The sequence below is a fragment of the Balaenoptera physalus genome (genome assembly GCF_965194825.1).
Source record: "Balaenoptera physalus genome assembly, chromosome: 3".
Taxonomy (NCBI): Eukaryota; Metazoa; Chordata; class Mammalia; order Artiodactyla; family Balaenopteridae; genus Balaenoptera; species Balaenoptera physalus.
Genome location: NC_138890.1, coordinates 30,376,277 through 30,402,923, shown reverse-complemented (window position 1 = coordinate 30,402,923; position 26,647 = coordinate 30,376,277). Strand labels below are relative to the sequence as shown.

At 42.7% G+C, this 26,647-nt stretch overlaps 1 protein-coding gene across 15 annotated transcripts in view; it reads left to right on the top strand.

Annotated features, from left to right (window-relative positions):
* The window catches only part of TENM2 (teneurin transmembrane protein 2), a 591,699-nt gene that overhangs the window by 292,119 nt on the left and 272,933 nt on the right, over positions 1–26,647 (top strand). For all 15 annotated transcript variants that reach the window (XM_082456392.1, XM_082456388.1, XM_082456389.1 and 12 more), the window contains one exon: positions 19,319–19,557. In XM_082456392.1, the coding sequence (XP_082312518.1) occupies positions 19,319–19,557 (239 nt within the window). The remainder of the gene's footprint in view (positions 1–19,318; positions 19,558–26,647) is intronic.

Below are 26,647 nucleotides of genomic sequence, written 5' to 3'. Positions count from 1 at the left end.
AGAGCCCCAAACTTAAATGCCAGAAATCTCCACCACAGTGGAAAAAGTGGAAAAAATCCATAACACACAAAAATGAGTAGCAGTTTTCTTTCTCTTCTGGCTGTTCCCACGTCTAAGATAGCTTTGATGACTTAGGACTTGTTGTTAGCTATGCAAGAATTTAGATAAATCGATTTTGTTTTCTTTTCTAGGTTTTGAAGGAATCCCATAAAATACTTGATCTGTCCCTTTTAATTTTTATGACATAGATAGGTCTGCCTTCTTCTCTTCTTTCTCTCCTTCTTTCTCTCCTTCTTTCCATCCCTCCCTCCCTCTCTCCACCCAGTGACTAGGTCTTAAGAACCTACAAAAATCTAGGAAATAACCATTATTGGGGTCTGTTTGTTTGTTTGTTTTTCATTTCTTCTGTACTTTAGTGTGCTCATTCAGAAATAGAAATGAATGAAAACTTTATTTCTTAAAGGCATACCGCATGGAACACCAGTTTGAAGACTGGGAAGGTGGGTGGGTTAAAATTTCTGTAATCAAATCAGTAAGCAGAATGATAAATATTTTGCAGAGGGTACTGGGATATTTAGAATATTTAAGATGTTAAAGGCTTGTGAAAATATGTAGTAATCTCCTTAATTTTATTTACTCCAGTATTTCCCAAATACCATGGGACACTTTCTTTACCTGAAGTTAGTAGTATACAGACACACTTGGTGATCCCAAGAACACACTTTTTTTTGTATTCTATTGTATTGTATTTTTTTACATCTTTATTGGAGTATAATTGCTTTACAATGGTGTGTTAGTTTCTGCTTTATAACAAAGTGAATCAGCTATACATATACATATATCCCCATATCCCCTCCCTCTTGCGTCTCCCTCCCACCCTCCCTATCCCACCCCTCTAGGTGGTCACAAAGCACCGAGCTGATCTCCCTGTGCTATGCGGCTGCTTTCCACTAGCCATCTGTTTTGCATTTGGTAGTGTATATATGTCCATGCCACTCTCTCACTTCGTCCCAGCTTACCCTTCCCCCTCCCGTGTCCTCAAGTCCATTCTCTACATCTGCGTCTTTATTCCTGTCCTGCCCCTAGGTTCATCAGAACCTTTTTTTTGATTCCATATATATGTGTTAGCATACGGTATTTGTTTTTCTCTTTCTGACTTACTTCACTATGACAGTCTCTACGTCCATCCACCTCGCTACAAATAACTCAGTTTTGTTTCTTTCTGTGGCTGCATAATATTCCATTGTATATATATGTGCCACATCTTCTTTATCCATTCATCTGTCATTGGACACTTAGGTTGCTTCCATGTCCTGGCTATTGTAAATAGAGCTGCAATGAACATTGTGGTACATGACTCTTTTTGAATTATGGTTTTCTTAGGGTATATGCCCAGTAGTGGGATTGCTGGGTCAGATGGTAGCCAGGAACACACTTTGAGTCTTACATTTCAGACCTTCTCTGACCCTGACTGAAGTAGGAAGCCCAGAGTTTCTTCAAACCCTTCCTAGAGAAGGACTTTGTAATTTTGCTTTTAAGATAAAACATAATATCTCTCTCTACCTAAACTTTTGAAATTCATCCATATGCAGACTCATTTACCAGGTTCTGCAATAGTTGGGCCTAGTGAGTAAGCACTGCTTATAATACAGTGCTCAGAACATGGGCTAACAATGAAAGCTTTTTTAAATAAAAATGTCAGGGATAAGGGACTTCCCTGGTGGTGCAGTGGTTAAGAATCTGACTGCCAGTGCAGGGAACACGGGTTCGATCCCTGGTCCGGGAAGATCCCACATGCTGCGGAGCAACTAAGCCCATGAGCCACAACTACTGAGCCCGCGTGCCACAACTACTGAAGCCCGCACGCCTAGAGCCTGTGCTCCACAACAAGAGAAGCCACCACAATGAAAAGCCTGCGCACTGCAACAAAGAGTAGACCCCACCCACTGCAACTAGAAAAAGCCCGTGTGCAGCAACAAAGACCCAGTGTAGTCAAAAATAAAAATAAATAAAATAAAATAAAATTTTTTAAAAATGTAAGGGATAAGATAGCTTTCCTAGAATATAAACCCTACCCGGCTCTCACTATAGCCTCTTTGCTGAAATGAGAGCCGTTGAGTTGGGAGTGTTAAAGCATTTTGTAAGGTATGATTACTCTTTGTGCAAATACTGCTACCTGGCTCTTTGGTGATGCTTCTTGTTTTGTTTTGTTTTGTTTTTAAATATTTCCATACTTTATTTCTTTTTTCTTTTTTAAATTTTATTTATTTATTTATTTATTTATGGCTGTGTTGGGTCTTTGTTTCTGTGCGAGGGCTTTCTCCAGTTGCAGCAAGTGGGGGCCACTCCTCATCGCGGTGCGCGGGCCTCTCACTATCGTGGCCTCTCTTGCTGCGGAGCACAGGCTCCAGACGCGCAGGCTCAGTAATTGTGGCTCACGGGTCTAGTTGCTCCGCGGCATGTGGGATCTTCCCAGTCCAGGGCTCGAACCCGTGTTCCCTGCATTGGCAGGCAGATTCTCAACCACTGCGCCACCAGGGAAGCCCAGTGATGCTTCTTGTTTTTGTAATTATTTCAAGTTTTCAAAAATAAGCTCACGACATGGGTTGGATGCAAGGAGTCTGACACAGTGTTTAGGGCCAACCAGAATGTACCCTTGCTGAGGAGTTCAATGTGGACCACCATTCTCTACATTTAGAAACCAACTAAAGGTTTCTCAAAAAGCTAAACATAGTTACCATATGACCCAGCAACTGCAATCCTCCAAATAACTGGAAACAAGTACTTAAATAAATACTTGCTTGCAAATGCCCAGAGCAACACTATTCCCAATGGCCCAAAGATGGAGACAACACAAATATCCATCAGTGGATGAATGAATAAACAAAATGTGGCACATATACAGTCGGCCCTCCATGTCCGCAAGTTCTGCATCCGTGGAGTCAACAAACCGTGAATCAAAAATATTTGGAAAAAAAAAAGTTCCGAAAAGCAAACCTTGAATTTGCGATGCGCTGGCAACTATTTACATAGCATTTACATTGTACCAGGTAATATAAGTAATCTAGAGATAATTCAAAGGAGGATGTATTTAATTGTATGCAAATACTCTGCCATTTCATATAAGGGACTTGAGCATCCACGGATTTTGGTATCCAGGTGGAGTCCTGGAACCAGTCCCCTGCAGATACTGAAGGTTGATGATATATATGATGGAATAGTATTCAGCCACAAAAAAGTAATGATGTACTAATAAACGCTACAGTGGAGATCACCTTAAAAACATTATGCTAAGTGAGAGAAGCCAGGCACAAAAGGTCACGTGCTGTATGATTCCATGTAGTAACTGAAATATCCAGAATAGGGAAATCCATAGAGATAGAAATCAGATCAGTGATTACCAGGAGCTGGGGGTGGGAGAAGAGGGAATGAGAGTTGCTGCTTAATGGAGACAGGGTTTTCTTTTGGAGTGATGAAAAATTTTGGAACAAAATAGAGGTGGTTGTACGACATTGGGAATGCACTAAGTGCCACAGAATTGTACACCTTAAAATGGTTAATTTTATGTTGTGTAAATTTCACCTCAGTAGAAGAAAAAGTTAGTTAATGGAAAACAGCTAGAGGATCAATGTGTCTCCCTCGGTCTAAAAGATCTACTCATGGGAGAGACAGAGTAGTCTGGAGAACCCGATTCTTGCTCCAGTGTTTTCCAAGAAGAATGCTAGGGACTAAATGTCTATTTCCAAAACATGCTCTGAAATGGCTAACTTTGAGGGCACGACAGAAAATATCAGCACGTGCGATCTGATTAATACTGGTAAATGGATCCATGTGGGTAATATGTTAACATCTGAAACATGGCCCACATGATCCCTGTGCAGCGTCATGGTAAATGCAACTCTTCAGACTTTCCCGAGATCACTGAAGCACCAAAGATAAGGAAATAAAAAGGGTGTATCAGGCAGGACTCCTTTGTTACAGAGGTAGGGAGGAAAAAGAGAAAGATAAATGGATTCTTCTCCGGGTGGTGGAGGGTAAACATAGGGTGTTTCGGAGGTGAAATCCATTCTCATCATATTCTTTTAAAAGTTATTTGGAAGAGAAAATACACCATGAAATCTCCATGTTTGCAGAGATACGAAACCTATGAAGATAAACTGCTCGGTATATCGGTGGGCAGAGAAGTAACAGATAAGGAACAAGTACATTTACCAAAAATTCTTCCAGACTTAAACGAATTTTATCTCTGAGGCTCCTGGTTACAAACCAGGAACTAGCCCTGAGATTAGTGTGAACTAATGCCTGAATGTATGCATCCACTGGGTTTACTGTGAAAAGGGAGAAATGAAGGACTGTAAAATGTACAGAATCACTAAGTGGGATCCTAGAAGTAAGCCTAAAAAATGCATTACCCCACTATTTTCCAAAACCATTGTGTGTTCTCAGTGGAAATAATCGATGTGATTATGGCTAATGTACCTCAAGGATGACAGAAAAGTTGAGGAGAATTCCAGCTTGAAAGATCAAGAAAATGAGAAGGCTCTCACAAAACGTGCTGGAAGCCTCCTCAGAATAGAAAGGTGAAGGTTTCTCAAAGGATTTAAAATAACCACGTGTAGACGTAATGAGAACATCGTCTTGTTTACCAAAACCTTGAAAACCAGAATGACAGAGCATCCCTTGAAGGAGACGCTACAGCATAAATAAAGAGAAGTGTTGCATCTGGGGGCAGACAGGAAACTTTGAAATTCATGCCTTCCTACAGGCAGCAGAAAATAAACTTTTCAAGATCTAGATTGGCTCGTGTTTTTATTCATCTATTAAAAATTGATCGAGCACCAGACATCTGCTGGCACTCTTCCAGAGACTGGGGATACAGTGGTGAGGAAGACTTCATCCGGGCCCTTCAGGAAGGTACATGCCATTGGGGAAGCAGACAGTAAGACGGGCACAAACAAGATAGCTGCTCAAAGGGATTAGTGCTGGGCGGACGAGAGGGCTGTGTCTGTACACCACTGCCATTAACCAGGAAGTGGGGTGGTCCTCAGGCTGCCAGGGAGGATAATCAAGTGATGGAGTGGGAAGGACTGATCAAGGAAGGCTTTCTGAGAAAGTGAGCTTTGAAAGGAAGCTTGAAAGACCTCAGAAGGAGGAGCCATGCAGATATCTCCGCTAAGAACATTTCAGACCAAGGGAAACACAATGAGAATACCCTGAGATGGAGAGAAACCTGGCCTCTTTGAGGGACAGCAGAAAAGTACGGCAAAGCCTCAGGAGCAGAGTCAGTGGAGGCTGGGAGGAGGTGAGATAGGCCATAACAAGGTTCCTCGTCAGCCATGGCGAGGGGCTGGATTACCGCTAAGTATAAAGGAAGTGGCAGATTTTAAGCAGAAGAGTAATGCGATTTGACTTGTGCTTGCAGACAGTGACTGGCTCCTGAGTGGAGGATGGATGTAAAGGGCCCAAGTGGAGAAGGGGAGACCTGTTTAGAGGCTGCTGGATGCTGTAGGTCAGGCGCAAGGTGATGCAGAGGTATAAGTGGCGAGAAGAGGATGGATTGGAGGCAGAAAGGAAATCGACTGAAGATGGATCAGGTGTGAGGGAAGGACAGGAACCCTGGTGAAGCCTAGTGAGGTGTATGGTGTGGCGCTCACCCGGATGCCACCCTCTGAAACTGGAGCACGCATCTCCCCTGCCAACAGATCTCAGCCAAGTCCCTCTCTGAGACTGAACTTCAGCTAGAGACTGGACTTCAGCTAAAGACAGCCACCCTGCGCCCAAGGTTACATCCCTGTGGACGGCCCACATCTAATGACTGGTCCAGGTGAGGTTATTAAGGCCCAAATCCTGCAGCCCAGATTGAAAGCACTTGCAGAGGCATCTCAGCTCCAGAGCTCGCCCTTTGCCACAGCATCCCTGTTCAGTGTCTCCCTCCGCCCAGCCTGCTTCTGTCACTCCCAAGAGCACTTGCTAATAGAGTTTCTGGATGCAGATGTTTCTTCCTAGAGTCTGCTTCCTGGGGATGGCACCTGTCCAGCTGATGGGTGATGGCTTCTTGAACCAATATGGGTGAAGCCTGAAGAGAAGGATAGTTTGGAGTGAAAATCAGGAGTTGTGTTTGCTCATGTTCACCTTAAGACGTCTAATTATATCCACATGCCGACAGAGTCATAGATGCCATGTTAAGGGGTGGCTAGAATATTCTGGAGAAAAACCCCAAACCCTCAAGGCAGATGGCAAAGAAGACAGCCAGGCCTTTTCATCATAGAGGATTAGACTGAATTCCCATGAGTCTCTTCTACCGTAGTTATTTTCAAGTTTGAATGTTCCTAAATCTGCTTCCTTTGTTCACAGAGAAGATAAAGTTTAAAACCCTTTGTGTTTGGACTAAAATCCAAATTCCTTGCTCTCAAAACCATGCATAATATAGTCTTCCATTGGGCCAACCTCTTCTTCCCACCACTTGGCCCCTGGATCACAACACAGTGATCCACACTGTTCTTCATTCACATCCTCAAAAATTCAATCTTTCCCACCTCAGGGCCTTTGCACATACGTTTCCTTTGCCTGGGATGCTCTTTTTCACCGTTTGATTACCCGTTTCTTATCCTCAGACCTCCCCTTTTTGATCATCTCCTCAGAGAGGAGTGACCACACTAATGGAGTCCCACATTTTCTCTTAGTTCTTTGTTTCCTTCACAGTACTTCTCACACTTTGTAATTATTTCATGTATTTATTGGTTTACTCAGACTTGAGTTTTGTTTATTTGGTCTGTCTCTCCAATTTGAAATTCCACATGAGGGTAAGGACTTAATTCACCATTGTATCCATGTGCCCAATAAATATCGGTTGACTCATAACTTCATATTTTAGATATTATATTCTTTCCAAGGATGAGGAAAAAAATACAATACATACGTGTATTAAACACATCCTGTAGGCCAGCTTCTGTGCTCACAAATTATATTACCTCTTTCAGCCCTTCCAACAGTTCTGTAATGTACATATTATTATTTACCCATCCTTTAGAGGAGGTATCTGAGGCTCAGAGAGATTATTTGGCATTCCCAACATCATGCAGCTACTCATGGAGTTGAGATTTCAATCCAGACATGCCTCACTCCAAAGCCTGTACATTTTCCATTAAACCGTGATTTGTGTGTTCCTTCAGCAGACATTTGTTTATTTATTTATTTATTTATTTTGGCTGTGTTGGGTCTCTGTTTCTGTGCGAGGGCTTTCTCTAGTTGTGGCAACCGGGGGCCACTCTTCATCGCGGTGCACGGGCCTCTCACTATCGCGGCCTCTCTTGTTGCGGAGCACAGGCTCCAGACGCGCAGGCTCAGTAGTTGTGGCTCGCGGGCTTAGTTGCTGCGCGGCATGTGGGATCTTCCCAGACCAGGGCTCGAACCCCTGTCCCCTGCATTGGCAGGCAGACTCTCAACCGCTGCACCACCAGGGAAGCCCACAGCAGACATTTGTGAACACCTACTACGAACAGAGAAGAATACTAGGAATCAAAAGATGTAGGACCTGCCGTGGAGAAGCTTGTAATTTGACTGGAGAGACAAGGCAAACACAAAGGACAGATGTAATAGCGTGACGCAGAATATGATAAAGGGACATACTCTAAGGTTCCTTCCAGCTCGAAAATTCTTTGACTCTCTGAATGGTACAGGCAGTAAACACAGTGGGAGAAGTCATTCTGCTCCTTGATTGTATCTGATGGCATGCATTCTCTCTTCATCCACCTCTGGCTGCCAGTGAACACAAATGCAAGTCTGTTTCAGATGACTGTCTCGACACTCCCATATTATAGTGCATGGTGGATTCAAGGTCAAGTTTGAAGTCAAAGTCAGAAGTCTTTGTTTTTTTCCTGTACTATATTAAGACTCTTACCAATTAACTTGAGAAAAGTCAACAAGTGAACAACTCGGGGCCGGGGGTGGGGGGGCGGTGCGGTTTGAGGGCGGGGGAAGACTCCTCATCTCATCCCAAAGACTCTGAAATGGATTTGCTCACAAAACACCAGGCTTCTTTAGTGACCTCCTGAGACCTTGCCTGTCACACTGAACAGTATATCATTTCATAGGGGGAAAAGAAAAACAAAGTCTTTCCATGAGAAAGGCTATGTTATATCACAGTGTGACGCTATTTAAATATCAAGCTTCTATTTAGAAAACGGAAGGCAATAAATTGAGTTGCTAATTATTCCAGCTGTGAGTATTTTTGGTATGACTGCACATTTTGAAGAGGGCAAAATAGAGGATCTTCCTGTTGTTCATGGCATATGCAAATGTAATGACGGTCCCCTCTGCTCTCAAAGGTTCAGGGATCAGAAACCTTGAAAGCCTATTTCTCATTGCATCAAAATTGGTTTGAGTCTAAGCTTAGGGACTCATGATATGAAATGGGCTTTTCATTATACTAATTGGGTTATTGGCTGCATCTTCAAACTTGGGAAGTAGCAGTTTTTTAAAACATTTTTAAAGTTTTGTTTTTAAAGCAACAGTTCACTTCTCAACCCAAGCATAAATTCCCAACCGGAAGAGGAGAAGAAACCTATTAGTAATGTCCTCCATCCCTTCCCTTCCTAATAAAATTATTTTTGAGGGGTGGAGCTGCCGGCAATGCTCTAGTCTCTGTGCTAATTAGGACAACGCATTCATTTTACAGATATTTTGAATGAGCTGGGCACTGCGTAGGTCAAAGAGATCTAATAAATAGCAAGATATACATGATTCCTGCCTTCAAGCGATTGATAGCTACATTTATTGATCACTCACTGGACGTCAAGCTCAGTGTTAAGGCTTTCACCTAAATAAACTCATCCAATCCCCCTAACAAGCCTATAAAGTACGTACTAGCCATCTTTCACTTTAAAGGTGAGGCCACAGGGACTTAGAGAGGGTAAGTAACTTGCCCAATGCCAGGATCCAGGACCCTGGTTGTCCAAGTTCAGAATCTGTACACTCAATATCTGACTGCTTTCAAAAAGAATTAAATTAATAATAATAATAAGAGAATGTTTATATGTAGGGAAAAAGTCTGACTCTAAACATCAAATGTTTACCAGTCTCTCTCAGAGTACGGGAGACCTTTGCTTTCTGTTTTTTTTAACTTATATACTTGGTTTTTCTTTTATAATGTGTACCTCTAACATTTGCAAATAGGAAAATAAAGGCAGGACACTTAAAAGGTTGCTTAGTTTTGCTATTCAAAAAGTAGCTGGGGGGCTTCCCTGGGGGTCCAGTGGTTAAGCCTCCGTGCTTCTAATGCAGGGGTGCGGGTTCGATCCCTGGTCGGGGAACTAAGATCCCACATGCTGCGCGGCACGGGTAAAAAATAAATAAATAAACAGTGTCTGAACAGTATAGTATCCAACGTCATCTTTCTCATTATCTCATGGTTTTTCCATCTCATCCTGGAAGCTTCTCTCTTTTTCTATTTTCTCTTTCTCTGCATGCCCTATGTGTCTCTCTCTCTCCCTTCTCTCTCTCTCTCTCTCTCTCTCCCTCTCATCTCACCCACCCTTCAAGTTTCCCTTCTACCACCACCATTCCTTCTCAGATTGGAGCGCATAATAGCGATGCCAGAAAGTGTGGTGGTTATTTAACCTCTCTCCAGCTAAATGTTTTATCGTATCTCCTGAAAACCTAATTATAGCCACTTTACATGCTACAGTACCCTTTATGGGCTGCCTCTTTTTTTTTTAGTTTGTTTTTTTTATTTTTTTCTTTTTTCCTTTACCATCTTTATTGGAGTACAATTGCTTTACAATGGTGTGTTTGTTTCTGCTGTATAACAAAGTGAATCAGCTATACGCATACATATATCCCCATATCCCCTCTCTCTGGCATCTCCCTCCCACCCTCCCTATCCCACCCCTCTAGGTGGTCGCAAAGCACCGAGCTGATCTCCCTGTGCTATGCGGCTGCTTCCCACTAGCTATCTATTTTACATTTGGTAGTGTATATATGTCAATGCCACTGTCTCACTTTGCTCCAGCTTACCCTTCCCCCTAAGTCAGAAAGACAAAAACAAATACCGTATGCTAACGCATATATATGGGCTGCCTCTTTATTAAACTAACTCCTTTAGAGACAATAAACCTGGTGCTTCAAAGGGCATGGCCAGCACCAGTGAGATGAAATGGGATCTCCTGTACTGATCACCACCCCCCACTCCTGGTGCACTTCTGCCTCTCTCCTTTCTCTGGCTTTTTATCAAATTTCAGCAACAGCCTGTATGATATTCAAAATCTTTCAGGGATTAATGGACGGCGTATCAATACTTTCATCCGCTACTCTGAATACCCCTGAGTTTATTTTCTGGAGAAGTCAATTTTCTCGGTAGAGCAACAATCAATTCCTGGTTTCCCTGATAACCAGAGCTGCTTTTTTGCACACGGTGCTACCTGGAGACCATTCAAGGCATTCACTCGGTTTCAAGGAGAACGTTGGCTGCGGCTGACTTCATGAGCAAAGACAGCAGCTGCACTGTTAGTCATTAGTCGTCCTGGTTAGTTGCAAGGTGCTCTGTGATGAGAGAGCAGGATCCAGATTGAGAGAGAGCGAGAGGAAGGAAACAAAAACTTGACCTCTATACAGTTGTTTCTCTAGTACATTTCTTTTTCGAAGCCCTGCTGGGATTTCACCCTGGGAATACAGCTAAACCAAGAAAAAAGAGGGAGACTGCCTCTTAGGATCCCACTGGTTGCAAGCTGAAAAACAAAATGGTACTTGGTGTTAAGGCATTTTCCATATTTGTTTCTTTGGTAGGTTTTCAGGTTAATGAGTGAGTTTATTCACAAATGACTCAGGAGAGAAGGAAGAGAAATCTTTTGTTGGGGCCTCAAGTAATTTAGCCAGCCACTGCTTCTCAAAGCTTCTGCTCTAGATCAGTCAAGCTCCATCTCTATCGCAAGAATAAAATAAAAATGCACAGTGAAATATACAAGCAGCTCATGCGGCTCAATATCAAAAAACAAACAACCCAATCCAAAAATAGGCAGAAGACCTAAATAGACATTTCTCCAAAGAAGATATACAGATTGCCAACAAATACATGAAAGGATGCTCAACATCACCAATCATGAGAGAAATGCAAATCAAAACTGCAATGAGGTATCACCTCACACCGGTCAGAATGGCCATCGTCAAAAAATCTACAAACAATAAATGCTGGAGAGGGTATGGAGAAAAGGGAACCCTCTTGCACTGTTGGTGGGAATGTAAGTTGATACAGCCACTATGGAGAACAGTATGGAGGTTCCTTAAAAAACTAAAAATAGAACTACCATACGACCCAGCAATCCCACTATTGGGCATATACCCTGAGAAAACCAGAATTCAAAAAGAGTCATGTACCACAGTGTTCATTGCAGCACTATTTACAATAGCCAGGACATGGAAGCCACCTAAGTGTCCATAGACAAATGAATGGATAAAGAAGATGTGGCACATATATACAATGGCATATTACTCAGCCATAAAAAGAAACGAAATTGAGTTATTTGTAGTGAGGTGGATGGACCTAGAGTCTGTCATACAGAGTGAAGTAAGTCAGAAAGAGAAAAACATACCGTATGCTAACCCATATCCATGGAATCAAAAAAAAAAAAAAAAAGAGTTCTGAAGAACCTAGGGGCAGGACAGGAATAAAGACACAGACGTAGAGAATGGACTTGAGGACACGGGGAGTGGGAAGGGTAAGCTGGGACGAAGTGAGAGAGTGGCAAGGACATATATTCACTACCAAACATAAAATAGATAGCTAGTGGGAAGCAGCCGCATAGCACAGGGAGATCAGCTCGGTGCTTTGTGACCACCTAGAAGGGTGGGATAGGGAGGGTGGGAGGGAGATGCAAGAGGGAGGAGATATGGGGATATATGTATATGTATAGCTGATTCACTTTGTTATACGGCAGAAACTAACCATTGTAAAGCAATTATACTCCAATAATGATGTTTAGAAAAAAATGCACAGTGTTTTTAATTGATGGAGTCCTTCTTACATGGACGTGAGGCATGAGTTTCTTGTTTGTTAGACTTCTTTTTAAAGTCTTCCATGGTTGTTTCATCAGAGAAAAATGTATGCCCTTAATTTTCTAAGCCAATCTGAAGCAAAAGCCTGGTTTGCTAAGATTCTGCCTCAAAACTGCATGCCTCTGCTGTCATGTAAATCGCACGGGGGAATGGCTGTTAGGTTTGCGTGCTCTCTCATAGTTTTTATTAAATAGTTTTGTTTTCACAAGAGGAGAAGTGGTGACAGGTACTAAAAAGATTGATAGTTTAGGGTGAAGTGATGATCACTTTATTCTAAGAACTCACTGGGACCAAGGGTACAGAACAGAGGACAGAGAGGGACCATCCTTCCTTAGCTTTACTACTCAATCCGACAGCCAGCCTCTGAGCCGCTAACCTGTGCCGAGCCGGATGCTCGGTCCCGGGCCTGAAGCTTTGATAACCCACGTGGCTACGAAGGAAAGACGTATGCACACAAAAAAAGAAGTATTATTTTTTTGTGCAACATCAAGGACTGATTTTCTCTCTCCCCTCAAGTGTTAGCAAACTCCAAGGACAGCACTTTGGGGGCCCCTCATTTGCCTTTCCTTTCCGAGGCACAAGTGGCCAATTCTGAGAGCAATTGAGTTGTGCTTGAAAAATGTCAAGTGCATTTGGAAACTACACATTTCTGCTGGTGCCTGGAGTCCTGCGCTGAGCTACTTCCACGGTCGACTGCTGGGAGGACGTTCGGTTGGGGCATCACAAATGATCCCTTGGAGTACGCTCAGCCTGCCCCTGAAGGGGAAAAGCTGTCTTAATAGCCAGTTCAGGACAAATCCGGAGAAGTTCCCTAAGCCTTCCGGGTCCTCCCATTGACCATCTGGCCAGACCATCACCTTGTGGGTCTTGCTTCATTTTATTTATCTTTATTCCTGCTTCATGTGACTGCGACCTTTGGGTGAATCAGAGCTTGCATTTTTTTCAGCTTGTTACTATGAAAATTTTCAAACGTTCAGAAAAGTTGGAAGAATAGTACTACATAAGAAAAACCACCTGGTTTCAACAATTGCTATCATTTTGCCACATGTGCCTTATATATCTATAGAGAGAGAGATCTTTTGGCTGAGTCATTTGAAAATAAGTTTTGACATGACGTTTCACTCTTAAACACATCAGCGTTCAAAACTTGCATTTAAAAAAATACATCTAGTAACCGTCTAGCGTGTTGTGGATAAGTCAGACGTGTTTGAAAGTCGCAAAAATGGTTAGGGTAGAGTTTCTTAAACTTTATCATACATCAGAATCACTTAGGAAGCTTCTTCACCAATACTCTCCCAGACCCCAGGCCTAGGTCTGGATGCAGCCCAGGAATTTGTACTTTTCTAGCAGAGCCTTCAAGTGATCCTAAAGCAGGTATTTATGGGACGTAATCTAAAGATCGCTTCTTTAGAATCTTCCTTTTTTTATTTGCTGAATGTAATCTTCTAGAGATTCATAACACCAGGGTGTAACTGTATTGGGTGAGGAATCTATGTATCTTTGGTACTCTGGTTTAATAATTCTAAGGACCAGAAGCTAGAAACAAGGGGTGTGATAACTAAATGAGTTTCATTTAACAGTGATCATTAGAGACACCACAATACCGATGAGCAGCCTGAGAGATGTATCCTGAAAAAGATAATACAGTGCCAAAAAGTATACAGGTTGTTTTTGGTCTGTGGCAGGATCTGGCCTTGTATGTATAAATATAGACACTTGCCTGTATGAACTATGCAAACTTATAAATCTGTTTGGAAAATAAGAGTCAACATGGCAGAAGGAATCCTAATTTCAAAATTCAAAATGTTCGCAGTATTGTCCTTTTAGCATTCATGATTTTGGCCTTGGGAACGTTGCAGGTCTTTCACTCAACAAAAATTTGTTGACTTCCCTCTTTGTGCCAGGCTCTATTCTAGATGTTAGGATACAGTGATGAACACATCAGACAAACCTGATTATTTTGGACTTAATAGAAATTCAGTTCTAATGATGGAGGCAGACAGTAAATAGCACAAATGCATATACCCTGAAGAAGAATAAAGCAGTTACAACAGGATAGAGAATGACAGGGAAAAAAGTAAGGGAGGCAGGAAAGATCTCTCTGGGAAAGTGACTCTGGAACAGAATGTTGAATGATATGAAGAAATGAATTGTGCAGATATTTCCAGGCAAAGGGAACAGCAAGTGCAAAGGCCCTGAGGCAGGGATATGTTGGATGTGATATGATGAGGACTAGCAAAAGGACAGTGTAACTCATGGAGGGGAGGAGGATAAAGTGGAGGAAGATAGAGTTGGAGAGGTGGCCAGAGGGCAGATCATGCAGGGAATTGTAGGCCATGGGAAGGATTTCTGATTTTATTCTAAGTATTATTGGAGGCCTTTTCTTTTACTTTCCTTCCTTCTTTCCTTCCCTCCTTCCCTTCCCCTCCCTCCCTCCTTCCTTCCTTCCTTCCTTCCTTCCTTCCTTCCTTCCTTCCTTCCTTCCTTTCTTTCTTTCTTTCTTTTTTCTTTCTTTCTTGGAGAAGGGGATGGTGATGACATGTGACATAATCTGACTTTCTTTTTAGAAGGAAGCATGAAAAATAGATTGGATTGTCAAGGGGACAGTGTTAGGATCTCATGAAGCAATCCCATATACAGTTAAGTCCCTACATACGAACGAGTTCCATTCTGAGAGCTCTTTCGTAAGTCCAATTTGTTCGTAAGTCCAGCAAAGTTAGCCTGGGTACCCAACTAACACAATCGGCTATATAGTACTGTACTGTAATAGGTTTATAATACTTTTCACACAAATCATACATAAAAAAAACAAACACAAAAAAATAAAACATTTTTAATCTTATGGTACAGTACCTTGAAGAGTACAGTAGTACAGTACAATAGCTGGCATACAGGGGCTGGCATCGAGTGAACAGGCAAGAAGAGTTACTGACTGGAGGCGAGAGGAGAGGTGGGAGATGGTAGAAATGAAGGATTGTCAGCAATAGGAGACGTAGGGCAAGCTGCAGTTTCACTCACGCCTGACGTTGATGTTGAAGCCCACAGGTTCTGGGCTTGAAATAAAGATACTATACTACTGTACTCTCTAAAGTATTGTACAGTAAAGTACACAAAAGCACAACCACTTGTAGAGGATGCATGCATGTGACAACGTACGCGGGACACTTGAACTAACTTACGTGATTGGACATGCGGTCACATGTTCGCACCTTTGAAAGTTCACAACTTGAAGGTTCGTATGTAGGAGACTTACTATATAAGAAATAATAATCATATTCTTCTATTATTTCTTATAAACGAGTGCATTAAAAAATAACTAAAGTCAATTTAAACTTCTTAATCTTCATCTTGTGATTTCTCTCATGTTGCTACAACATTCCTGTTTTCACTTTATTGATTCTGTCCACAAATATGACTGATGTTGAGGCCCTGATGTTTAGATTCTGGAAGTACCAAGATAGTAATACCACTGTCAAGTGTAAATTTGGTTTGGGACAGACACATTAAACATATTTACATAACATAACATAGTATATAATATGTTATATATTATTTATATACGTATTGTTTGTAGATACATATATATATATGCACACATACACACACACACACACACATATATATAAACAAGTATATAAATAGCTTCTTGAGTGCACAAAGTGATGGGGCGCTTGTGGTTGGGGGGAATGTTGGAATAGGTTTCAGAGGTAGGTCGTTGGAAGGTGAGTAGGAGTTGGGTGGGGTGGGATGGGCGGGAAAGAACAAGAAAAGCCATTCCAGAAAGCATTACACATCATCCACAAAGGCACAGTGGCATGAACAGACTAGTTAAGGAGCACTGTGTCTGTTTGGTGTGGCTGAAGTATGGAGTTCATGGGAGCTGGAAGCCTAAGGTTGGAGATGAGGATAAAAAGGCTGAGTAGTGGTTGTAAGAGTGTGGTCCCGTATTGAGATTTGGGTTTCCTCTTCTAAGTACTGGAGAATCCATAGGAATTTATAAGTGAGGGCATGATGGAATTCGTGGTTTGGGAAGAGAAGGAGCAGAGAGATGAAGGAGAGGGTTGGTGGGAGAAGTTTTCAGAAATAAAATGAAAGGGACCTTTAACCCATCGTGTAGGAGAAGATGAGGAAAAGGAGGAGGTGAAGATGACGATTGTGTCCTAGACGACTGGGAATAACAGGAGTCAGGAGGAGTGTGATTGGGGAGGGGAAGGAAAAGAGTCCGTGTTTGGTTGTAACTTGCTCAAGAGAGTTAAGGAATGTAGAGGAAGAGATGCCCAATACACAATTGGAATGTGGGTCTCAGGAAAGAACTTGAGCTAGAAATGGAGATCTGGGGACTCCAGCCCCATTAGTGATGGCTGAAGCCAGGGGAATGGGTGAGATCTCTGTTGGAGTGAAAACTCATTAATGATGGCTTACAATGTCTGTATATTCCTTTAAGTTTGATTCCCTATTTTTACTACCCGCTCTTGGAGAATTGTCCAAGAAGTCAACTTGAAGTAGTTCTAAGTCAAATCCCAGAGTTCTTCCACCACCCTGGCTTTCTAGTGTGTATATGTTCTAGCTTAATTATAAAACAGTGGACTATTACTTAGTGATTTGGAGAACTCTTCAGGTGTTTGCTCAACATTTGTCAAGCTTTAAATGTAAAACATGTGTCAGGCTCCTTATGTTCTCTGAAGAATTTAGAATCAAGGCTATTTGTAGGGCATCGAGCACTTACGATGAAACACACCCTTGGTTAAGCGCTTGTCCTACATGATGGTGTGTAATCCCCACAACAACCTGTGCTGTTATTACTCCCACTTTACTCCGTTTTACTGATGAGGAGATGGAGGCTGTCAGGAGCCATGTCAGGTAACTTACACGAGCTTCCTTGTCCAGGAACGGCCCTGCCAGGACTCCTATCCAGGTGAATCTTGCTCCAAAGTGCCTCCTTTAGACACATCGCCTACTGCCTCCTCTTCCAAAGGCTCTTTTTATCAGGAGCATTCAAAGACATCTATTGGACAAGGAGTACAAACCTTATTTATAGAATCAAACCTCTTGGCTGTGTTCAGATCATTGAACATTCTTATAGCACAAATAAAGTTTTATGTATTGGTTGTTTATTTTGATGTTAGCCATGCTAAATAATTCACTAATCAGCTACTCATTTTCTGACATGGTTGTCAGTGATCTCAGGCTCCTTTGATCTTGGTCAAGGATTAAAATACTTGCAAAGTTTTATCTGGAAGCAGCCAAGATACAAATATTTGTAAGGACAGCGATCTTGCCTCAGGATCCCACTGGGAAAGCCTGCTAACCACCATATGCAAGGAGAATGTGGTGTAGTAAGTCCAGTTAGAGCTTTTAGCGTCAGGAAGACCGGAGTTTAAGGCCCAGTGACCCCGCATGCTGACTCTGGGCTTCGGTTTTCTTGTTTGTAAAACTAAGGTAAAAATAGTATTCACTTCCATAGGGTCAACGTGAGATTTAGTTTCAAGTAAAACATTTAGCATTATGACACATCGTGTGTGGGGTCCATAAATATAATTGCACCTCATGAAAACTTGAAGGGAAAGGAAATACCTGTATAGCATTTTAAAATCTTAGAATTGAAACTGAGTAAATTCATAAAACAGTGAGGGAGCTTCATTTATTCATTCAAGTTGCCCCTACATGCTGAACTGGAGTTGGGTCCCAGGACAATAAAGATGAACAAGGTACAAAATAAGACACAGCCCCCAGCCTCCACCTGCTCAGACTCTAGACTCTACTGAACCCGTGCTTTGAAATCCGCTAGATATTTTCCGGAAGACGAGTCATCATTTTAAACAAGGTGTGGCACGGCACCTTTGAAGTTTCATAAATGGCACACGTAAGAGGGAGAAGATCTATTGTGGGAGAATTGATGGTCTTTGATGTGTCCTTAGAGTGACAGTCTCCTGACCCCTGAGGAAGAGTTCTATTAAGGGTCAACAGTACAGCGCATTATCCTGTTGACATACCATAGTTCTAGACAAGGGGTACCTTGTTCAATTGGCAGACAAAGATACTTCCAAAGAAAGAACTGTGATCTCGAAAGCAAACTTGTGGTTACCAAAGGGGAAAGGGAGAGGTGGGGGGAGAGATAAATTAGAAGTTTGGGATTAACAGATATACACTACTATATATAAAATAGATAAACAACAAGGATTTACTGTATAGCACGGGGAACTATGTTCAATGTCTTGTAATAACCTATAATGGAAAATAATCTGAAAAAGAATATATACACATATACATACATATAGATAGGTATGTATATATATAATCACTGTGCTGTACACCTGAAACTAACACAACATTGTAAATCAACTATACTTCAATTTAAAAAAAAAAAAAAGGATGCGGAAAAAAAAAAATGACCTAGAGGGGTGGTCTCAGAACAGGAGGCAAGTGAAGGGGGAAAACAGCCCAGACAGAAGGCTCAAGAGAGACAGTTTAGGATGACACTTTAGGAGCACAGACTTCAGTATAAGACAGAGCTCGGGGTTTAAATCCTTGAACGGTTGCTTGACTTTGTCAAACCTGATTTCTCATATCTTAAATGGGGATGTTATAATATTTAGTTTGTAAATAGTTGTGACAATATATTTCAAGTGCCTTTTTTTTTGATTGACGTACAGTTGATTTACAATGTTAATTTCTGCTGTACAGCAAAGCGATTCAGTTACGCATACATATATTCTTTTTCATATTCTTTTCCATTATGGTTTATCCCAGGATATTGAATATAGTTCCCTGTGCTATACAGTAGGACCTTGTTGTTTATCCATCCTATATATAATAGATTGCATCTGCTAATCCCAAACTCCCACTCCATCCCTCCCCTATCCATCCCCTACCCCTCCCCGCCCTTGGCAACCACAAGTCTGTCCTTCAAGTGCCTTTAAATAATAGGTCCTAATACCTGATAGAGCTCAGCATCATCTTCACCATCATCATGGCCAGCATCTCTGAGTGAGCAACAGTAACTCAGTTTCCATATTTGCTTTGCATATGTTGCAGGATTATTGTGGAAGATAAAATCCAGAGGTATATGTGAAAACATGAAATGATGTGAGTTTATGGAATTCGTTTATGTCACCATCAAATGTAACATTCGCCCGTTTGCCCATGACAGGGTTGGGTAGATAATCAGGACTATATTAGTGCTATGGAAAGCAGAGTGGGGGAAAAAAAGCAGCTGGATGGTCCTCGATAGCCACGATGTGGATCCTGACCCTTTCCCTTTCCCTGGCAGGCACTTCCTCTTTAAGACATCCTCGGGAAGCACACCCCTGTTTAGCAGCTCCTCTCCGGGATACCCTTTGACCTCAGGAACCGTTTACACACCACCACCCCGCCTGCTGCCCCGGAATACCTTCTCCAGGAAGGCCTTCAAGCTGAAGAAGCCCTCCAAATACTGCAGCTGGAAATGCGCCGCCCTGTCGGCCATCGCTGCGGCCCTCCTCTTGGCCATCCTGCTGGCGTATTTCATAGGTAAGTCAGGGCGGCTGTGAGCAGGTGGGGGCGAGGTCGCCGACTTGTGAATGTAGAGGGAGGGCCTCTGTTGTCTGTACCGTTGGCTTGTTGGCTCCCGAAATATGTAAAACTGAGTGATGGATGGGAGTGCTTTTTTCCTCCTGAAATCCATTTCAATCTGATGAGTTTCTCCTTCATGATTTTAAATGACATTTATCAGAAGTGAAATTAAGCATCCTTAGTGTATTCTTTCTTGGAGATAAGTTGAAAATTGTCATTCCTGCCAACCCATCCCTCACTCCTCAAGTAGCCTTCTGGTCTCCTCCATCTTGGATTTTAACCCAGGTCTGTGCTCTGAAATTCACGCAGCATTGGTTAACTTCAGACAAAAACCAAATAGAAGAAGAAAAGCAATCAGCATGCCTAGAACATCATGATTGGATGGAAAGCCAAAGTAGCTAGATGACTTTTAGAGCTGGAGAACAGAAATAGGATAAAGAGGCTAGAGCACCCAACCAGGTCTTCATAGGGAATCAGGTCACCCAGACCCAGTGGATCTTGCCCAAGTCCCCTCCTTTGCCTCTGTCCCTTTAGCCTCAACTCTCATCTCACGTGCTGCTGAATCTGAGTCAGGTTCACCTCCCACACCAGCTGTGATTCTGGGTGGGAGCTCAGGGTATGACTTAGGATAGCAGATTGGTGAAGTTGTTGGGGTGTCTTTCTTTGAATGCCAGGGATGTTGATTTGCATCCGTGGGATGTGACCTTGTAACTATGGGAAGCAGCAGACGACAAGAGTTCAGGGACAGGGTGCCCCATGCATTGGAGCGTCCTGGGCTAGACACAAAGCCTGCTCGCAGCTCCTGGCCGCAACGAAGTGCCCTCAGCACTGCTACTTTGTCACCTGAACTTGCTAGCGGCAGATCTCCTGGCCCAGGCCGAGGCCACGGTGACGTTTGTTAAAGTTTATTTGAAACACTTGATGGTTCTGGCTCGGTCTCAGGGCCGCTCTGTCAGGCCTCCCCAGTTTGACTGTGCCACGTTGCAAAGCAAACCTATAAAACAGCGGCAAAAAGAGACCGGCTCTAAATCAGCTCGTAACACTTATGCTGAAACCCTTTCCATTTCCAAGAGGGAAAATAAAAACCAACCCTAACCATTCTGGTTTTGCCCTTTCTCCCAGTGTAAGCCCTCCCTTCTCTCTCACACTTTCTTCATCCTTAGGCAGCCAGCAAGAGAATAAGCTGGTCCAGAACTTCCCAGACCATTGTGCCCAAGCTTGCCTGGTGGCAGAGGACGGTGACCGTGCTCCCCCAGAGATCTGGGGCCCTGCCCAAGGCAAACCATGACGGGCCAAAAACTGATATGAGGTTTTCACTGTCTCCCATAATGCTGCTATACTCATCTTAATATAGAAAAAGACGTTTTTACAGTCCTTGTCAGTTGCATCTCTCAGGAATGGCCTCCAGAAGTAAGAAAATTGACACTCCAGGGAAAGGCACCTTGTCTACCTGGGGCTTTGCAAACACCTTTGTGCTCTAAACCCCAGCTCTACATGTGGGCTGAGGTCAGATACCCACATACCCCTAACTGAAAGTCATGTCTGCTTCTCACTTACCTCTTGATGAAGGATGGAGTCATGGATTGACTCGAGGAGGGGGAAGGGCATCTGTTGCACCCTCAGTCACTTGAGTGGAATCTTTTGTATCATTAAAGGTAGTTTTGTGTGCTTCCCCAGGTAGCTGTTGGGGAGGAGAAGGGGAGGGGTTGGTGGAAGCAAATTGAACATGCCTTTGGGGTCCTTGCATGATTCAGCTTTGTGTCAGAAACTTCAAAAAGGGTCCACGAGCTCACCTCTCAGGCTTAATGTTCTGCTGGGCCGGTGGGCACCATGGGGAGCCCAAATGTAGAAACTGAGGCACTGCCTGCCTCTGCCAATACCGTCCCTTGTGTACCTCCTTCTCCACTCACAGGAGAGAGATAGATGGCTAGTGCCTGATTTATCGAGCTTGATAGTTAAAATAGAATAGCTTTCTGTAGGGTGATCATGGAAAACCCTGTAGCGAGAGTTTAATGTTTTAATTGGGTGTGTAACTTGTAAATGATGGATTAGGAAACATATTTATCCTCAGTCTGGAGGCTACTGGAAGCTGGACCCGAGCATCTTAGGATGGCGTATTAGTTTATAATCCATCATTTCCTATTATGAATGCTTTAGGTAAGATTATGCTTCGACCCTGGAGTACTGAAGAATTGTTTATGACTCAAAATGAGTGATGGAATGGGCCGATTCACCCAGCAGTAGTGGCGGTGCATATAGGGCTACAGGGCTACTCTCCAGAGGTGATGATGGGTCTGCAAGCATGGTGAGGGGGTCACGATCTGGAGGGCTGATCTTGACCCCAGTGATCCCTTTCTCCTTAGCTTTAACCAAGTTGTTTTCTTTCTGGGTCTTGGTTTCCTAAGTAAAACCTGGGAGTATGATGGTTATTGACGTTCAGAAACTCCAAAGTATGGTGAGGATTAATTAATGTGTATAAATCAATTTAAAGATGAAAGGCAGTATATTATTTATTACGGAGCTGCAGGGACACAAACAGTGCATTGGAAACACAGAGAAAAGTGCCGTCAGGAGCAACACGTGACTGTGCCTACCTAGAAGACAAGCCATCAGGGAGAACAGAAGGACAACATAAAAATCAAAGGCTTCCTGTTAAGGAGGCCAAAGTTTTTAAGGCCTGAGCCCACACTAGCTCGTACATGACCCTGTGTTCCACTAGAACATGACAGGTCCTGAAATTGAAGCGTCTACTGCAGGACATTTATAGACAGGCACTGGGTTCAGGCCTGCCAGGAACTGTGACAAATAGGCCAAATTATCTTCCTTGCATGTTGAAACCTGCATGAAGTCTTTCCAGAAATGAGCAATTTGGAAACGTTCAGCCCCATGACAAATTCTTCCATAGACCCAGCCTGTGGGTGGGTGTAAATCAGCATAACACCAGCCCTCTGGCAAAATGGAAGATGTGAGCCTTTACCAGCTCAGGAGAGGTCCCCCAGTTCCCTGTTCCCACAGCTGAGGTCAGAGATCTTTTATGATACACTCTTCCAGCAGATTCTCCCGATGCCAAATTCTCCCAGTGTACAGAACATCCTAAAATGAATTCCTCTGAAAAGCTGCACAAACCACTAGGGGACTGTTTCGTGCGTTACTCAGCCTCTGGCCCAAATGGTTCCTAGGGAAGACGGGTTTAGAAGAATTCGGCTGTGAAACGCAAGAGAGCTTCCTGCTCAGGAAGTTGTCTGTTATCCTTGGGCAGCTCAAGTACTTTCATTGCCTGCAACACCAGAAATCCCTCTGGATCCCTAAGTTTCTAAATCATGTCACCAGCGTAGTGTTTCTCACCTGTTTTATGCCAACTCTACCATGTTTTTATCCTTCTAGGGTGCATACAGTAACTGGTTAGAGCCTTCTGTTTGTTTAGAACTGTAAGCTTTTCCATTTAAAGCACTTTTATATTACTATTAAATTTGACCCATACCCCCAGCCCCCAACATACACTTTAGCAGAAAATGAAATTGGCGTATTATGATCATTTGACAAGAACTGATGCTGAGGCCCAGAGGGTCTCAAGTCACATGGCCAGTTAGTTGCAGAGCCAGAACTAGCGCTTGGTCTCCTGATGCCTCGTCTAACATCTTTCCCTTGACTGCTCTCCACTAAATATCACAGTTAGCCATATTTTCCAAATACTGCATAAAACCTCAAGGCATCCTTTTCGTAGCATCAATTCACCTTACCTAATTCTGTCCTTATTAGCAAGGGAGAGTAGTTGGTTCCCCTCCTTCCTGAATCGTCTTCTAACAAAGTGTACAAAAGCCACATCTCCTTGGTCTCCTAACCTGTCCTCATATTTCTGCTTTCCCAAATATCTTCTATTACAGTGACCAGAAAACATTTTCTGTCAAGAACCAGATAGTAAATATTTTTGATGTTGTGGGTCATACAGTCTGTTACAACTTCTCAACTTTGCCGTTGTAATTCAAAAGCAGCCACAGACAGTGTGTAAACAAATGGGCGTGGCTTCATTCCAGGCGTCTTTAATTATGGACACGGAAATTTGAATCTTATGTACTCGTCCTGTGTCATGAGATGTTATTCTTTTGATTTTTTTTTCAACTGTTTAAAATGTAAAACTCTCCCCTAGCTCCATGTGCCATTGCCAGAGTTTGCCAACCCCCGTCTCATTGTATTACTGTTCTTTTCCTGAGAGTACCTTTTCAGAGTGCTTCCACCTTTACCAAAAGAAAAGAAAACAAACAAACAAACAAAAACATAATGCTATCAAATTGGCTAGGAGTCCACACATATGTCCACTGTAAATGGAGCAGGTGATTGCCTGCAATCCCATTACATAATGAATAATTACGTCTGATTTTTGACCCAAACCAACAGTAGAAGAAGCAAGTCCCTTTTCTCTTTAAAAAACTTTCTATAAGATAAAAATTTCCATCCCAACAGACTGCTTGAAACACTGCCCCAACTCATGGATGGAGTAGAATCGCCTAGGAATTTTGCCACATACTCACTTGTCCTCAATCTTCAGTTACCATAGGTGTCTCTGCAAAAGCATTGCCTGTTTTTAAAGATGACTCAGTGCCTGATGCCTAGTTTGTTGAGGTTTTCTAACGGGTTGTAACAATGCTGGGTCCCTGAATGACGTCATTGCTTGCTTGTCCCAGGTTAACATTGGCTAGATCTCATTTCCTTAAAAGGCACCAACGTTCTTGCAGGGCTACCCCCCGTCAAGGAAGAAAGATGCTTGCAGTATATGACTTTGCTGTTTAAATCCAGATAATCCTCAAAATTCTAAGATGAGCATCAACAGAACAGTTCAGCATGACACGGGACTCAGACCGTCACCCCTGAGTTAAAAACAAGAGTCTTCTGTCAAAAACTCTTCACGTGGCTGGGAAAGGAAGGGTGGCAGAGAGAAAGATAAGAGCATTTATGTCATCCTAAATTAGTTTTTAGCTCTTCAGATCCCTGCCAAACTAATATATATATATATGTGTGTGTGTGTTAGAAAGTCACCTTGTCTCTTTTCACTACAGTAACTCCTGCCAAATATGAAATACTATGTTTTAAGTAAGCCGTTCCCCGCTCTGTCTTCTGCCACTCTCACTTTGATCTGGGAAGAACGCGGGCCATCAACATGTCAGGATGTTAAAAGTGTGGTAATTTGGGGTGCTTTCAGTTTCTTTTGAAAACAATGAGAGATTATTTTCTATGGAAACTAAAAGCCTACAATGTGTTTAAAGTTGCTACACTTGGAAATTGATGTGTTGAGACTCGCGCTGATGAATCCTGCGTTCTCAGCTGCTATTTTGTGTGTTCCCATCTCGCTGAATAGAGCAGGTTTGGGGGGAAACATAAAGAAAATGACAGAAACTGATGAGAACAGTCAGTTTAACCTGGTATCCTTCATGAGGACAGAGCCTAGGAAAAATGTCAGCTCTCTCTTTCAAACTCACTGCTCTTTGACTATCCAGAGAAACACTAAACCTTCCCCTCCTGTATGAATTCCAGATTATATATTTATCTCCCATTATCTAAAGGGCAAAATGCTAATGATGACGTCTGAACAATCCAGCAAATAACATTTCCACCCAATTCCCCGGCCCCAGACGGTCCAACCTCACAGTCAACCACACAGAGAAAAAGAGAACTGCCCACAAGTTAAGTCAGGGGACCCAGTTATGTTACCCGTGCGATGTTAGTAGCAGACTTTTTATCGAATAGATATGCTAATGTGCTCTTAACCAGATAATAAAGTCCTGTCAGTGTCTCCACACTGGTGCGTCTCTGGCGGTGGGACTGCCATTTCCTAATTGTATACCTGATTTCAGAGGGTCTGTCGACTTACGGAAAGTCAATTAAGTCATTACCTAGCCACGACGTGGCAACATTTGTATCTCACATTTGACCTTCAGAAAAGATGAGTTCCTCTGCTGAGGGGGCGGAAGTGTTTTTGCTTTCCTCCCCAAGGTGCCTGTCAGAAATCAAAGTAGTCAGGGGTCAGACGGAGGGATACGTTAGGCGTCTGAGATTTACACATACACACTACTACATACAAAATAGGCAAACAACAAAGACCTACTGAATAGCACGGGGAACTATATTCAATATCTTGTAGTAACCTATAATGGAAAAGAATCTGAAAAAAGAATAGATATGTACATATAAATATACATATATGTGTATATATAATTGAATCACTTTGCACCTGAAAGTAACACAACATTGTAAATCAACTACACTTCAATAAAGAAATAGTAAGAAATAAGAAATCAAGCTAGTCGGCCAATACAGGGCTTTCCACCCTCATGGGTGGACTTGATCGGTGAGAATGAGGGCACAATTTTTGGTTCCAACTTAATAGAGCGTCTTCATGCAAAACCAGGAGGGAGGGAGTAAGTGCTATGCCCCAGGTTCCCAAGGACCACAGTAAGGAAATGGGGTACTGTTACCATCTGCCAGCCCAGGACTTTGTGCCTCCACGAAGTACGTGTCGGGTGGATGAGGATGGAGTGTCCCCCACCTCTCTGTGCCTTGAGTCACCATTCAGTTCTGTCCTGGACTTCCTCTGTAGCAGTTCTCTCTCTAGTAGTCATTGGTCCTGAAGCAGTAATGAGACATTGTTGTCTCTGTCTCCACACACTCTGTTTATTTGTCTGGATCACTTAGGGTGGTCACCAAGCACACAGATCCCCATTTCCTAAGTCTTTCATTTGTTCATTTATTTGTACTTGTTTCATGACTTAAGATTCTGGGCACAGCTTTGAATGTACTGTAAATAGGTATTATTTTATTCTACATTTTACCTATAACACAGTTGCAGAGGTTCTCGCCCTGCCTTGGTAATTACAGAAGAAACAGCTCGTTGTAATGGAGAGTACATACTTGGGCTTTGGTGTCAGAGAGACCTGGGTTCAAATTCTGATGTATATACTTAAAAGCCATATGACTATGGGCTTGCTGTTTAATCTCCCTGCACCTGAGTTTCCCATACAAGAAAACAGGGATAACTCCTACCTTGTAAAGATGC